We start from the raw sequence: 16,339 nt of genomic DNA, 5'->3' as shown, positions 1-16,339 counted from the left end.
AGTACAATATGAATGTACATAAGACAGTGTTTATGATTAAGAATTTATTTTTCTACATTCAAATTTATTTCACCTATATGGTGAGAAAAAATGCAATAAGCATACTTAAAAACTGAGATTTTACAAAATTAATTCCATGAGATTTTACAAAATTAATTCTACAAAGTATTATCAATATGATCCCAAGTTGCTTTTGTGATAAAAATGATGCCTGTAACAAATTAGAACGAAGAAGGAAAAACGAAAAAGCAAACCACTTAAATTTAGATTTTGCTAAAAAGTTTACATTGTAGAGGGAGGGGCTACTTGAGACTTGTGTCAAACATATATGAAGGTTTCTGTTTTACAGAACAGTTCTGCTTATTCCTATTGTCCCAGAATTGACTATTAACAGTGCCTCCTTTCATTCTCAAAAGGGTCTTGTTGGATAACAAATTATATGATTATCCTACTAAATATGGCAATCAATAACTTCTAGCAAAAGAGAAAACCCCATATTACACCATTTTGCAGCAATAAAACATAATTATTTTATGTCCCCTGTTAGTTATACTTACGTTGCCACTTCATTAATTTTGAGGTTCATTAAATCCCATTATCTGAATTCAGAGATACAATGGCAAACTTTATGTTTACACATCATTTTCAAATAGGTATCAAACTTAAAGCTTCTAGATTATCCAGGGCTTATTTTCATGCCTATAAATTAACTCTTCTTTCTGCTATGGCTTTTGTTCACTCAGTTAACTTATTAGTGTACCATTAAAACAGCAAAGTAAAAAATAAATGAATCCTCACCTTGACTCAAGAGATTAAAAAGAAAAAAAATTGTTTTAAAGAGAATTATAATTATTGAAACTTTAAATTTTCTAAATTATAATTAAAATAACATAAAAATATATACGTAAATAAATGAAAGTGAAAAATTTAATATCTGCTGGCTGCTGTATAAGACCAGAGAGGGAGGAAGCTAACCAACCATCTACAGATCTCACCTACTCAAACTGATCCCATCCCCATAAACAAGAGCTATCCAAATGGAGGTCAGATTTGCAGTATTAAACTACTCTAATGTAAAACCTATGCAACAATGTTATATGTATGTTATTAAATATTTCAATACTTTAAGAAAAAAAAGAGCTATATAAAACTCATCTGAGATTAATAGCAAGCAAATATTAATAATATCCCCAGCACTTTCAATATATAAAAATGACTAAAATCAGATAGATCTCATGATTATCTTGGCTGTGATTCTCCAATCTGGATGCATATCAGACTCCCCTATGATACAGCAATTCTATTCCTAGTCATTTACCCAAGCGAAATGGAAACAAACACATGTTCACAAAAAGACTTCTACAAGAATGCCCATAGCAGCTTTATTTGTAAAAGCAAGAAAGTAGATTAAATCCAAATGTCCATAAAAAGAATTGATAAACACATTGTGGTATATCCATACAGTAAAATACTATTCAACAATAAAAAGAAACACACTCCTACTACCTGAGATAACACAACTGAATTGCTCAGACTTCATGCTGAGTAAAGAACCATAAGCGTACACACTACATGACCCTACTTACCAAAGCTCTACAACACGCAAATCTCTCAGGTGTGGGAAAGTGCAAAGGGAGCTTTCTGGAATGACAGGAATGTTCTGTATCTCAGTAGGGGTAACAAGCTACATTTGTCAAACTCATGGCACATCTGTGCATTTCACTACATGTAAATTCTACCTCAATTCCCTTTGTTTTAAAAAAAAAAAACCCCAAAGCTCTTTTCTGAAAGATTTTATGTAAACAAAAAAAAAATTTAATCCCAAAGCTAGCCTATTAATCTAATCCAATTCTTACAGTAAATATCACCCTAACTTCTGACATCTTTGATTTTATCCCCTCTAAATTTTAAATTAACAGGCTGGGTGTGGTGGCTCATGCCTGTAATCCCAGCCCTTTGGGAGGCCAAAGGCGGGCAGACTGCCTGAGGTCAGGAGTTCGAGACCAGCCTGGCCAACATGGTGAAACCCCGTCTCTACTAAAAATACAAAAATTGGTAGCACACGCCTGTAATCCCAGCTAGTCGGGAGGCTGAGGCAGGAGAATCACCTGAACTTGGGAGGTGGCAACTGCAGTGAGCTGAGATCACGCCACTGCACTCCAGCCTGGGTGGCAAAGCAAGACTGTCTCAAAAAAAAAAAAATTTTAATTAACAGTCAAGTTTTTCTGTTATCTAATAAAAAGCAAGAGCAAAAAAAAGAGGAGAAAAACAAACTAATATTTACTAAGTCAAGTACTCAGGTATTCTCCTATTATCTAATTATTATTTCACTTAATTCTCACACTGTTTCTATTTTAAAGATGGGGACAGTACCTTCATTAAATATGAGAAAACTTGAAAAAGTACTAAACTCTAGTGACAACAAATATTGCTTCAGAAAACTGAACACAAAAACATAGAAAAACAAAACTGCTAATCATATAAATCCAAATAAATACTAGAACAACATAAAAAATGAGGGATCTGGCTGGACATGGTGGCTCACACCTGTAATCCTAACACTTTGGGAGGCCGAAGCGAGTGGATCACCTGAGGTTGGGAGTTCGAGACCAGCTTGACCAACATGGAGAAACCCCATCTCTACTAAAAATACAAAATTAGCCGGGCATGGTGGCGCATGCCTGTAATCCCAGCTACTCAGGAGCCTGAGGCAGGAGAATCACTTGAACCTGGGAGGCAGAGGTTGCGGTGAGCCGAGATAGTGTCATTGAACTCCAGCCTGGGCAACAAGAGCAAAGCTCCATCTCAAAAAAAAAAAAAAAAAGAGGGACCTTAGTCAATAAAGTACAAAAAATAAAAAACAACTGGCCAGGCACAGTGGTTCACGCCTATAATCCTAGCACTTTGGGAGGCCACGGCACGTGGGCCATTTGAGCCCAGGAGTTTGAGACCCGTCTGGGCAACACAGTGAGACCCCCATCTCTACACACACACACACACAAATTAGCCAGGTATGGTGGTGTACCCCTATGGTCCCAGCTACTCAGAAGGCTGAGGTGGGAGGATTGTTTGAGCCCAGAGGGTCCAGGCTGTGAGGTGTGATCGGGCCACTACACTCCAGCCTGGGTGACAGAGTGAGACTATCTCAAAATAAAATAAAATAAAAATAAAAAACAACGAACCATGTAACATGTTAAAAGTCTTCCTCCTCTCAACCGGGCACGGTGGCTCACGCCTGTAATCCTAGCACTTTGGGAAGGCCGAGGCGGGCGGATCATCTGAGGTCAGGAGTCTGAGACCAGCCTGAGCAACATGGAGAAACCCTGTCCCCACTAAAAATACAAAATTAGGCCAGACGCGGTGGCTCACGCCTGTAATCCCAGCACTTTGGGAGGCCGAGGCGGGTGGATCACAAGGTCAGGAGATCGAGACCATCCTGGCTAACATGGTGAAACCCCATCTCTACTAAAAATACAAAAAATCAGCAGGGCGTGGTGACAGGCCCCTGTAGTCCCACTACTCGGGAGGCTAAGGCAGGAGAATGGTGTGAACGCGCGAGGCAGAGCTTGCAGTGAGCCGAGATGGCGCCACTGCACTCCAGCCTGAGCGACTGAGCAAGACTCCGTCTCAAAAAAAAAATAAAAATACAAAATTAGCTGGGACTGGTGGCACATGCCTATAATCCCAGCTACTAGGGAGGCTGAGGCAGGAAAACCGCTTGAACCTGGGAGGCGGAGGTTGCGGTGATCTGAGATTACGCCATTGCACTTTAGCCTGGGCAACAAGAGCCAAACTCCGTCTCAAAAACAAACAAACAAAAAAGTCTTCCTCCTCTCCTGGCTAGATGTAGATACTCTACCCTGGGGACAAAATTGTTCTCAACATCGCACCTTCTAAGGAGAAAACAACTGTGGTAAGATACCAACTCCTGCCTGTTTTATGAAAAGGCAACTGAATATGCCTGCTGTGACCTGCCTTCAAGAGAACTGAGAGGGTGATGCAGAGAAGATCATCAGGTGGTGAGCAGAGGCCAGTTCCAGAAGAAGCCTGTGCCTTTGCAGGGCACACCCTCCTACCTCTGCCTGGCACTCAAAGGAAGTGAGGGGGTCTCTGATGAGGTTCAGGACATACTATCCCAAAATACGGCACCTTGGCACTTAAGAAAACAGCAGAAGCAAGGTTACTCTTACCTTACCTTCGCCCCCTTCTCCCCTGAAGCAGACCCTAAAATCTAGCTGACCTCCCCATGAAGTAGGTCATGAGAACCACTCCAAAGGGGTCTTGTCTTATGCCAAGAAAGGAATGAAATCCAAAGACACAGGAATAATGTGAACAAACAGGCCCTGGTAAGTTCCCCCAGTTTATTACCTAGTGTGTTACCCTCAGATCCAATCACGCTGTTGCATCACTGTCCACTCTTCATCAAATTTAGCATAAAAATACACGGTTTCTCTGTTTCTTTGGGTCTTCCTTTCTGAATGTTCCCATGTCATGTAAAACTTAAATAAATTTGTATGCTTTTCTCTGCTTTTTATTATAAGTGCCTCAGCGTGAAGCTTGAGACAGGTGAGGAAAAGCTATTATGACCTTTTCTCCCCTGCAGCTCCAAAACCACCACCCACAGAGAATGGAGGACCACAGTAGCATTTTGTCTGTGTGCCCTGAGGGGGGAGAGAGTTGCAGAGAAGCAGCCTTCACCCCCATCCCAGTGGATGGAGTTTCCTGAGGTTCGGTGACACCAGGAATGGCAACTAGTTGGGGCATCCTGCAGGGGACCCCAACCGGGTGAAAGACCAAGCAGGAACCGGTCCACGACAGCTAGGAACTGTGCTGTGGGTCAGCCCTCAAGACCACTGATGAACTCATCACAAGTTCCAAAACATTCTTAAAGTCTGCTGCAGGCAGTGGCTAGAGAAAAACCAAATCTAAATAATTTCAAATTTATATTCTACCAAGTTCTGACTGTTAAATCTTCAAATCAGTAAGTCAGAATGTTCATCAATTATAAGCGCTTTTTTTAAACCAAACAGACCACAGTAATAATGTTCACAGGCAGTGAAAATCAAGGCTTCCATTATATATACCAAGTCATACGGAACTCTATCCATCAACATATCAACATTATATTTCCTTCCTAAAATGTCTTCAGGAAAAAATAGAGCAAGGGAGTAAACAGGGAGCCTATCAGTTTAGGAGTGTGCATGAATTTTGCAAAGGAACACCAGAAAACAACATAAAACATACACTAATTCATTCTCTATAATTAATGTTGCTAATTACCTGATACATTTTTCTTTTGTAATAATCAGCAGGGGCTGGGTGCAGTGGCTCACACCTGTAATCCCAGCATTTTGGGAGGCCCAGGCAGGTGGATCGCTTGAGGCCAGGAATTCGAGATCAGCCTGGCCGACATGGTGAAACCCCATCTCTACAAAAACTACAAATATTAGCCAGCAGTGGTGGTGCACACCACCTCAGGAGGCTGAGGTGGAAGGATCGCTTGAGCCCAGGAGGCTGAGATTGCAGTATGCTGAGATCACACCACTGCACTCCAGCCTGGGTGGCTGAATAAGATGTTGTCTCAATCATCATCATCATCATCATCATCATCATCATCATCAGGAGGAACTCTAAACTCTACCCAAGAGCAAAACAGTTAAAATGCTCTCATCATAAGGTAGCAACCAGTATACAAAACCAAAGACTTAAAAAACCCTTCAAATGTGTGCTCTTTCCAACAAGCCAAAAACATTACAGAGACACATTTCAAAGATTCACTGCAGGGAGTGCAGTGGATGGGACCATTAAGTAAGGAATGCAATGTAAAAAAAAAAAAAAAATCCCAAGCTAGAAAAAAAGACTAAAAGACTTTGAGTAAAAATAAAACTTCATAAACCCAAGAAAGACAAAGTACAATGGGCCAGTTGCCAACCATACTAGAAAAAAATGTAAGAATCATAGACTTTTTATAGATGAAGAAACTGAGACCTACAGCATTTCTATGGCATGTGAAGTGTCAGAGGGCAAATAGCAACATGCACTCAATGCAAACCAATTTAGAAACCCTCAGGTTCACACAAGAGGTAACATGTTACGTCAAAATGACTGCTCTCCCCACATACCCCCTCCATTTCCTCACCTTTTCTCCTCTCTATCTGGAATGTTCTCCATCCCCATCACCACCTTCTGAAATCCTACCAGTCAGTCCTTTAGGGATCATTCCAAAGGCAACTTCCTCCACTGTTCAGCCTTCCTCAATTATTCCAGCTAGAAGAAACATATTCTAAAGTCCCGTAGTGAACTTGCTCTGTCATATTTAGAATCTGTCATTTGTACTGATTTTTTCTCCCTTACTAAACTGCAAAACTTTGATGGCAATGACCATATCAACCTTCCTCCCCCCAATCCTCTACGTAATCGAGCATTATATCCTGCACGTGGGAAGCATCAATAAATGTAAACAAAATAAAAAGGAACTATTTTAGAAGTTATCATAATTGCTTATTTTAATATCAATGGTATAAAATTAAATGCTAACTTTAACAATAAGTATTAATAGAAAAAATATAATTTATAACACTGACCCTTGGTGGCCCAATAATCATGCCTGTCCACCTTGTAAGTGTCATATCTTCATCATCTTCAAGGCCCCAGCTAACTGTACCGTCGCCTACTCCTTTTTGTCCTTCTTCAAGTTCTTCCAACAAGCGAAAATTACGAGGAACTTTAACTCCTATACAAAAGAACGTCAGTGTAAATGTAAAAAGCTCATAATTATAAGAGCTACACGTATTTAAATTCAGCTTTTTCCAAATTAACCTTTATAAATTATTTCCCAAAAAGACAAAATCCCCTTTAAAAAGCATTCTGCTCCAGAAAATGCTGAATCTAATAACCCCTCAAAATGAAAACACTAAAGAAAGCACCGTACCAAACATTAACAGCAGTATACAACGTGTATATAAATTCCTCATCAATTTTATACTGATGTAAGTCAATCAACCATAAGGAAATCGTTTTCCCTACTTGATGTTTCTGTTACAGCCAAGGACTCTGCACCAATCAAACAGGCATGCCCAGAAAGTTCATAGAAGCCAAAGTTCATTAATATATACTCTCTAATGATTTTCAAAGAGTAGAATTATGTTCCATCTTAGAAAGTGCACCAGAAGGTACTGTCTTTTAGAATCCTGAAGCAGTCCCACCCAACCTGTCTCAAAAAAAAAAAAAAAAAGAATGAGGAGTGAACCTTCATGTGAGGGGCATGTGAAAACAGAATCTGTCAGAGAGTAAACAGACCATGGACTTCTAAAGCAAATTCACACATCAAAGTTCAAATAATGGTGCAAAACCACCTCCTGTGAACAACTGACTTGGCTTTCAGTATGTCTCTTTAAAGAAAACATTATCATTTTATATGAGTTTCTTAAATGCTATTGGTAATATGGAGTTTAATTTTATGCACCTTAGATAATACATTTTTTAATGTGTTTGTGAGATTTTCATGGATGTTTTTTCAAAATTCCTAATTTTAGTTAGTAAGGATTTGACTTTGGGAAGACAGAAAACCTTTCAAGTAAAATGAATAGGCTTATATACATAAAGAAACTTCTTAATGAATTTAAAAGTGATCCTGTGAAAAACATAATTCCAGTGACATGGATGCCTAAATTTAAAAGAGTGGATACGGCTGGGCCTGTAATCCCAGCACTTTGGGAGGCCGAGGCGGGCAGATCACCTGAGATTGGGAGTTCGTGACCAGCCTGACCAACATGGAGAAACCCCAACTCTATTAGAAATACGAAATTAGCCGGGCATGGTGGCACATGCCTGGAATCCCAGCTACTCGGGAGGCTGAGGCAGGAGAATCGCTTGAACCCGGGAGGTGGAGGTTGCGGTGAGCCAAGATCACACCATTGCACACCAGCCTGGGCAACAAGAGCGAAATTCCATTTAAAAAAAAAAGAAGAGTGTTTACACAAGTAAAGTGTGTCTGCTTTTTAAGAGTTTATTCAGTTTAGGAAAGGGAGTCAAAATTTGTACTTGATTTCAATTTATTGTTATCTGAAACTGAAAGTATTCCTACCTTTTTTTGCTTTCATGTATATGCAAAGGTAAATATTTATTAATCAAACCTTATAAATTTGAGGTTATTTTAGCCTGATTTCTCAGAACTTTTAATTTGTCTATCTGTGTAGAAATGGGTTTACTAAATATTTTTAGACAATTTCTTAAGTATCTACTTTTATTTGCATACAGTAAGTTAGGAAAGACATTTAATGTTCCTCATACACCTGCTGTGTTATTTTGTGTGTGTGAGACAGAGTCTCGCTCTGTAGCCGAGGCAACCTCCACCTCCCAGGTTCAAGCTATACTCCTGCCTCAGCCTCTCAAATAGCTGGGATTACAGGCGTGCACCACCATGCCCGGCTAATTTTTGTATTTTTAGTAAAGATGGAGTTTCACCATGTTGGCCAGACTGGTCTGGAACATTTAATGTTCCAGAGGCGGAGGCTGCAGCGAGCCGAGATCGCACCACTGCACTCTAGCCTAGACGACAGAGTGAGACTCTGTCTTAAAAAAAAAACAACAACAACAAAAAAGGCCGGGCGCAGTGGCTCACGCCTGTAATCCCAGCACTTTGGGAGGCCGAGGTGGGCGGATCACGAGGTCAGGAGATCGAGACCATCCTGGCTAACACAGTGAAACCCTGTCTCTACTAAAAATACAAAAAATTAGCCAGGCGTGGTGGCGGGCGCCTGTAGTCCCAGCTACTCGGGAGGCTGAGGCAGGAGAATGGTGTGAACCCAGGAGGCAGAGCTTGCAGTGAGCCGAGATCGCACCACTGCACTCCAGCCTGGGCGACAGAGTGAGACTCTGTCTCACACACACACACACACACACACACAAAAAAAAAAAAAAAACCCAGCCTGGCCAACATGATGAAACCCCATCTCTACTAAAAATACAAAAATAAGCCGGGCATGCTGGTGCACACCTGTAATCCCAACCAGCTACTTGGAAGGCTGCTGCAGAATCGCTTGAACCCAGGAGGTGGAGGCTGAAGTGAGCCGAGATCAAGCCCCTGCCCGGGAGACACAGCAAGACTGTCTCAAAAACAAAAACAAAACAAAAAAAGAAAAAACAGAGGGGACACTTTCCTAGATTTTAAGACTTCCTCATCAGCCAAAGAAATCATTAAGAAAATATGGAATCAGTACAGAAATGGACAGACTAATGAAAAAGAAAAGCCCCAAAGCAGACATATCATATATGAAAATGTGCTTCTTAGTAGAGGCAACACTAAAAGTCAGTAAAGAGAATAGAGGCATGACAACCAAATGCAATCTTGGTATCAGGAAAAATATTATTATCATTATTTTGCTTTAAAGAACAGTAGTGGTGAAATCTGAATAGGGCTGGTAGATAATAGTCCTCTATCAACATTAATTTCCTGATTTTGATAATTCTATTGTAAGAAAATGTCCTAGTTGAAGAATGTAGGGGTGAAGAGACAGTATCTGTTAACTTACCCTTGAATGGTTCCCCCAAAAAACAAAATCGAATGTGAAGGGAGGGGGGAAGAGAGAGTACACACAAGAGCAAGCAAAAATGTTAAACATTAACATTTGATGGATCTGCATGAAGGTATATGGGAATCCTTCGTACTACTTATGTTAACTTTTCTGCAAATCTGAAGTTATTTCAAAAGAAAACAAAAAAAAAAAAGTAGAAAAGGCTGGGCATGGTGGCTCACACTTGTAAACCCAGCACTTTGGGAGGCAAAGGTAGGCCAATCAACTGAGCCCAGGAATTGGAAACCAGCCTGGGCAACGTGGCAAGACCCCATCTCTACAAAAAAATACAAAAATTAGCCAGGTGTGGTAGCTGGCACATGCCTGTGGTCCCAGCTATTCAGAAGGTGGGGATCACCTGAGCCCAGGGAGGTCAAGACTGCAGTGATCTGTGATCACACCACTGCACTCCAGCCTGCGCCACAGAGTGAAACCCTGTCTCAAAAGAGAAGAAAAAAAAAAGTAGGAAAAGTTAATGGTGTTGGAACATTTTACCAATATGAAAAAATAAAATTAGAACCCAATCTGATCTCATAGTATACATAAAAATCAATTATAGGCAGATTAAATGAAAAGATAAGCCACAGACTGAAAAAGGATGTGAATAACATATAGAAGACAAGAACGTTATTCAAAATACAGAAATAATTCCTCCTAGAAATCAACAAGGAAAAGAAAACCCTAGAGAACAATGAGAACATATTAGGAATAAGGTTTACAGAAAACAGTAATGACCAACAAACATAAAAATATGTTCAACCTCATCAGTAATCAGGGAATCATAACGGCTTATTCTAGCCACCAAACTGACAAATACTAAGTCTGATAATTCTTGATCTGGGCAAACGTGTAGATATTGGAAGTTCATTCACTGCTGCGATTAGAATAAACTGGTATCGAAGCTATAAATAAACATAGTTTTTATACATATATACATATGTAGCAAAAAGTATAAAGGTGTTAGTGGAAAAGATATTTAAAAATCAGGGGTCGGGCGAGGCACGGTGGCTCACGCCAGTAATCCCAGCACTTTACGAGGCCAAGGCAGGTGGATCACCTGAGGGCAGGAGTTCGAGACCAGCCTGGCCAGCATGGTCAAACCCGTCTCTACTAAAAATACAAACCCATCTCTACTAAAAATTCTCCTGAGGCAGGAGAATCGCATGAACCCAAGAGGCAGAGGTTGCGGTGAGCTGGGATCACGCCACTGCACTTCAGCCTGGGTGACAGAGCAAGACTCTGTCTCAAAAAAAAAAAAAAAAAAAATCAGGATTATTGGGCCAGGTGTGGTGGCTCATGCCTGTAATCCCAACACTTTGGGAGACTGAGATGGGCAAATCACTTGAGTTCGACACCAGCCTGGTCAACACAGTGAAACCCTGTCTCTACTAAAAATACAAAAAACTCGCTGGGTGGCTGGACATCGTAGCTCACGCCTGTAATCCCAGCACTTTGAGAGGCTGAGGCAGGCGGATCATTTGAGGTCAGGAGTTCGAGACCAGCCTGGCCAACATGGTGAAACCCCATCTCTACTAAAAACACAAAAGAATTAGCCAGGCATGGTGGCGTGTGCCTGTAGTCCCAGCTACCTGGGAGGCTGAGGCAGGAGAATCACCTGAACCTGGGAGGCAGAGGTTGTAGTGAGCCAAGATTGCGCCACTGCACTCCAGCCTGGGAGACAGAGCGAGACTCTGTCTCAAAAAAAAAAAAACTAGCTGGGCATGGTGGTGCGCACCTGTAGTCCCAGCTACTCAGGAGACTAAGGCGGGAGGATCACTTGCACAGGAAGCAGAGGTTGTAGTAAGCCAAGATCACGCCACTACACTCCATTTTGGGTGACGGAGTCCGACTCTGTCTCAAAATAAATAAATAAATACAAATAATAAAAATCAGGATATTGATGACCTCTGGGCAAAGAGAAAGTGGCCTAGGACTGAGAAGTGAAAATAGGACTTTAAATGTACTAGAAATGTTCTGTTTCCAAAAAACAATCTGAAGCAAGAATTTATTAGAATGTGAATAGCCAGGGTGGGTATATGTGTATTCACGTATTTTCCTGGTGTTTGAAATATTTTATTTAAAAAGAAAAGGGAGGATTGGACGGGTGGAGCCAAAAAAGGCGTGGGGAGGACATTACAAAAGAGAGAGAGAATGCTGGGCAATGTTTGGGGACTGCAACTGAGTATGAGAGCAAAGAGTCAGAAATGGCCTGGAAGGGCACCCTTAGCAATTCAGCCTTTATCTGCAGCAATGAGGATTCAGGGAGGGGTTTTAAGCATAAACTTCACTTTGCTGCAACGTGGGAATGGATTGGGAGGTAAGAGGAGGAGAAAAGTATCAGCTGTTATAAAAGACCAAGAAATAGGATGATCAGGGAAGAAGTGTTAAGCACTCAGTTAACTGAGACAAAGTTGTGGTTCATTTTGCTGTTGTAATTCTTTGGTTTTATTTATTTATTTCCATTTTAACAGCACCTAATGTCTACTGTGAGCCAAAGAATTGTGGCTAGGCCCATGATCTAGCCATGATAGTCAAAGTCCTGCTCTTGTGGAGCTTAAAGTTCAGCAGGGCATCAAGACACAGAAACCACAATTAGAGAAGGAGAAGCGTAAGAAGGAGGAGGTAACATCATAAAGCGAGAGTTTTGCTCTACTAAGAACCTAGCCAGATGACTGAGCAAAGTGCTTTCTTTTTATACTTTGCATACTTCGACTAAACTGTATCAGTGGTATACATACAACTTTTTGTCTACCCCAATATATCTCAATGACCAACACACAAGAGCCTAGTACAGGAAGGCAACCCACTGCCCTGGGGAGAAGAGGCAAAAGAAAGGAGAAATCCTATCGCTTTGCTTCCTTCCCCCACCTCTATCCCTAGTCAGAATCCCTGTTGAAACACATTATTTCTAAAGCCTTATCCTTTCATAGACTGATTCTAAAAGAAACAACCAATCCCTGTGATGCCCAAAATGTCACTTCCTAAAACTTCATAACCTATATATGTATTTTTCTGAGACAGAGTCTTGCTCTTGTCGCCCAGGACAGAGTGCAATGGCACGATCTCGGCTCACTGCAACCTTCGCTTCCAGGGTTCAAGTGATTCTCCTGCCTCAGCCTTCCAAGTAGCTGGGATTACAGGTGCCTGCCACGATGCCTGGCTAATATTTGTATTTTTAGTAGAGACAGGGTTTCGCCATGTTGGCCAGGCTTGGTCTCAAACTCCTGACCTTGTGATCCGCCCACCTTGACCTCCCAAAGTGCTGGGATTACAGGCGTGAGCCACCGCGCCTGGCCAGCTCATATATATTAACTATCTGTCATGAGTCAAGAATCTGGATACCACAAATACCCTGAGATTTGATCTATACATTCTATGCACACAATGAAAGATCACATGTACCCCCATAAAATATGTAAAATATTATGTATCAACATCAATTGAAAAAATATTTTTGAGTCGGCCAGGCAGTGGCTCATGCCTGTAATCCCAGCACTTTGGGAGGCCAAGGCGGGTGGATCACAAGGTCAGGAGTTTAAGACCAGCCTGGACAAGATGATGAAACCCCGTCTCTAGCCTAAAGATACAAAAAATTAGCCCGGCGTGGTGGTGCGTGCCTGTAATCCCAGCTACTCAGGAGGCTGAGGAAGGAGAATTTCTTGAACCCAGGTGGCAGAGGTTGCAGTGAGCCAAGATCGCACCACTGCACTCCTGCCTCAGTGACAGAGTGAGACTCTGTCTCAAAAAATATATATATATTTTTTTGAGTCAAGAATCATTATACTCTATACCAAATTAAAGATGGCCACAAATTCTTTGCTATTCCTCCCACTAGTAAGTGAAGTCTGATTTTCCTCCTCCTTTAATATTCCTTCATTTCATTTGGAGCACTACTTAAGAACATCAGACATGACCCTATCCTAAGAAATTTTTTTTTTAATTGGCCAGGTGTGGTGGCTCACACCTGTAATCTTAACACTTTGGGAGGCCAAGGTGGGAGGATCGCTTGAGCCCAGGAGTTCAAGACAAGCCTGAGCAACATGCAAAACCCCATCTCTACAAAAAATGCAAAAATTAGCCAGGCATGGTGGTGCACAGCTGTAGTCTGAGCTGCTCCGGAGGCTAACGTGGAAGGATCACTTGAGCCTGGGAGGTAGAGGCTGCAGTGAGCCATGTTTGTTCACGCCACCACACTCTAGCCTGGGTGACAGAGTGAGATTCGGTCTCAAAAAAAAAAAAAAAAAAAAGAAAGAAATTAAAGGCAAGGGGAGAAAAGTAATAATTACAAGGTATACAACTTCCAATTTTTTTTTTGAGACGGAGTCTCACTCTGTCACCCAGGCTACAGTGCAGCGGCATGATCTCAGCTCACTGCAACCTCCGCCTCATGAGTTTAAGTGATTCTCCTGCCTCAGCCTCCTGAGTAGCTCTGGCATAGTGGCATGTACCTGTAATTCCAGCTCCTGCGGAGGTTGAGGCAGGAGAATCACTTGAACCCGGGCCCAGTCTCAAAAAAAAAAAAAAAGCATACATACATATACACACACACACACACACACACACACATACATACATAAAAAACAGTAATTTTTAAATATGTATTGTGATTTGACTTAAATGCTACTTTGTGAAATTTCCCCTCAGGACAAAAAAACAGGGCGCAGAATGCCTGCAGAGTGCTGTGAGCCATCCTCCACCCTCCAGGCCCAGGCACACCCCTCCTCCCCTTGAAGCTGTGCAAACCTTCCTACCTGTTTTATCAGTAGAAGAGGGGAGCAGTGGCAGGGCGCGGTGGCTCATGCCTGTAATCCCAGCACTTTGGGAGGCCAAGGTGGGTATATCACCTGTCCAATATGGTGAAACCCCGTCTCTACTAAAAATACCAAAAAAAAATTAGCTGGGCATGGTGGTGCACACCTGTAGTCCCAGCTACTCTGGAGGCTGAGACATGAGAATCGCTTGAACCCGGGAGGCAGAAGTAGCAGTGAGCTGAGATTGTGCCACTGCACTACAGCCTAGGCGACAGAGTGAGACTCCACCTCCAAAAAAAAAAAAAAGAATAAATAGGGAAGCAGCAATGCTAAGGCCAGTTCTGGCACTCACCTTGTAAGAGGAATGCTAACTTCTGCTTTCATTCTTTTGGAAGCCAATCATCATGTAAGAATTCTGAAAACCCTGACACCACCGGGATGTGAGGAAGTCCTAACTGGCCACCTGGAGAGGCTGCAGGGAGGGGGAGCAAGGCGTCCCGGGCAACAAGCCTATCCCTTCACCAGCTGATGCAACCAGATGAGTGACTCTAAGTGAAACCAGCAGAAGAACCACCCAGTCAACTCCCATAAGAAAAAAATCAATCATCGTTTGAAGCCACAAAGTTTTGATGTAATTTGTTACACAGCAATAAATAAATGAAGGGAGGGGGGGTTGGAAAAGCAATCTGAACAAAAATGTTTATTTGGCAGTGCAAAAACTTAAGAGGCCAATTGGTATACATTCAGGCAAACTATGTCACATAATTTAAAATATTATATAAAGGCATTTTAAACTACATGAATTATATTAATTGTGTATAAGTTAAAAAAAAAGGGGGGGTGGGGGAGACCTAATAGCAGCACATATATTTTGATCATAATTATAAAAAAAACTCTCATGTATACATCAGTATGGATCCAAAGACAAACTACAATTGACTTTTAAAATTCATTGGGAGTGAGGAATCTTTAAAAAAAGAAAACAGGGCAAGTGCGGTGGCTCACGCCTGTAATCCCAGCACTTTGGGAGGCCAAGGCAGGGGGATCACAAGGTCAGGAGTTCGAGACCAGCCTGGCCAACATAGTGAAACCCCATCTCTACTAAAAATACAAAAAAATTAGCCTGGCGTCATGGTGGCGGGAATCTGTAATCCCAGCTACTTGGGAGGCTGAGGCAGGAGAATCGCTTTAACCCAGGAGGTGGAGGATGCAGTGAGCCAAGATGGCACCACTGCACTCCAGCCCGGTGACAGTGCGAGACTCCATCTCAAAAAAAAAAAAAAAAAGGAAAAGAAAACAGAGGTCAAATATTAAGACAGAATAAAAACAGTGGTTACCAAGGTTGGAGCTGGAAAGGAAATAGGGAGCTATAGATCAAGGGATACAAAGTAGCAGGTATGTAGGATGAACAAGTCTGCAGATCTAATCAACAGCATGAGGACTTTCTTCTTTTTTTTAGCAACAGGGTCTCCCTCTATTGCCCAGGCTAGAGCACAGTGGCTTAATCAAAACTCACTGCAGCCTCATCCACCTAGGCTCAAGCGATCCTCCCACCTTAGCCTCCCAAGTTGCTGGGACTACAGTCGCATGCCAACATGCAAGGTAATTTTTGTATTTTTTGTAGAGACGGGGTTTTGCCATGTTGCCCAGGCTAGTCTCGAACTCCTGGGCTCAAGTGATCAGCCTGCCTCAGCCTCCCAAAGTGCTAGGATTATAGATATGAGCCCGCACCCAGCCATGAGGACTTTTAATAAGAGTTTGCTATAGTCAGGAATTTTGCTCTTGCCACAGGGAGGAAAACAGGTAACTGTAAGATGATGAATATGTTAATTTGACTCACTATAGTAACCATTTTCCTATATATCTCATAACATGATATATATGCCTTAAATACACAGAATAAATTTTATTTTAAAAAAACAAGGAATGAGCCAGGTGTGGTGGCTCATGCCTGTAGTCCCAGCACTTTGGGAGGCCAAGGCAGGAGGATTACTTGAGTCCAGGAGTTCGAGA

At 41.8% G+C, this 16,339-nt stretch overlaps 1 protein-coding gene across 2 annotated transcripts in view; it reads right to left on the bottom strand.

The window, feature by feature from the left end:
* The window catches only part of UBE2V2 (ubiquitin conjugating enzyme E2 V2), a 53,497-nt gene that overhangs the window by 11,790 nt on the left and 25,368 nt on the right, over window positions 1–16,339 (bottom strand). The window contains exons 1-3 of one of the 2 annotated variants that reach the window (XM_034966051.3): window positions 14,679–14,869; window positions 14,327–14,448; window positions 6,585–6,733 (exon numbers count right to left, since the gene is read on the bottom strand). In XM_034966051.3, coding sequence (XP_034821942.2) covers window positions 6,585–6,733; window positions 14,327–14,448; window positions 14,679–14,710 — 303 coding nt within the window. In that variant the 5' untranslated portion in view covers window positions 14,711–14,869. Of the gene's footprint in view, window positions 1–6,584; window positions 6,734–14,326; window positions 14,449–14,678; window positions 14,870–16,339 lie in introns of those variants that run through there. The other variant, XM_034966052.3, reaches the window with a different exon arrangement.

This window comes from Pan paniscus, chromosome 7 (genome assembly GCF_029289425.2).
Source record: "Pan paniscus chromosome 7, NHGRI_mPanPan1-v2.0_pri, whole genome shotgun sequence".
Lineage (NCBI taxonomy): Eukaryota > Metazoa > Chordata > Mammalia > Primates > Hominidae > Pan > Pan paniscus.
This window is presented reverse-complemented; position numbering and strand designations above follow the sequence as displayed.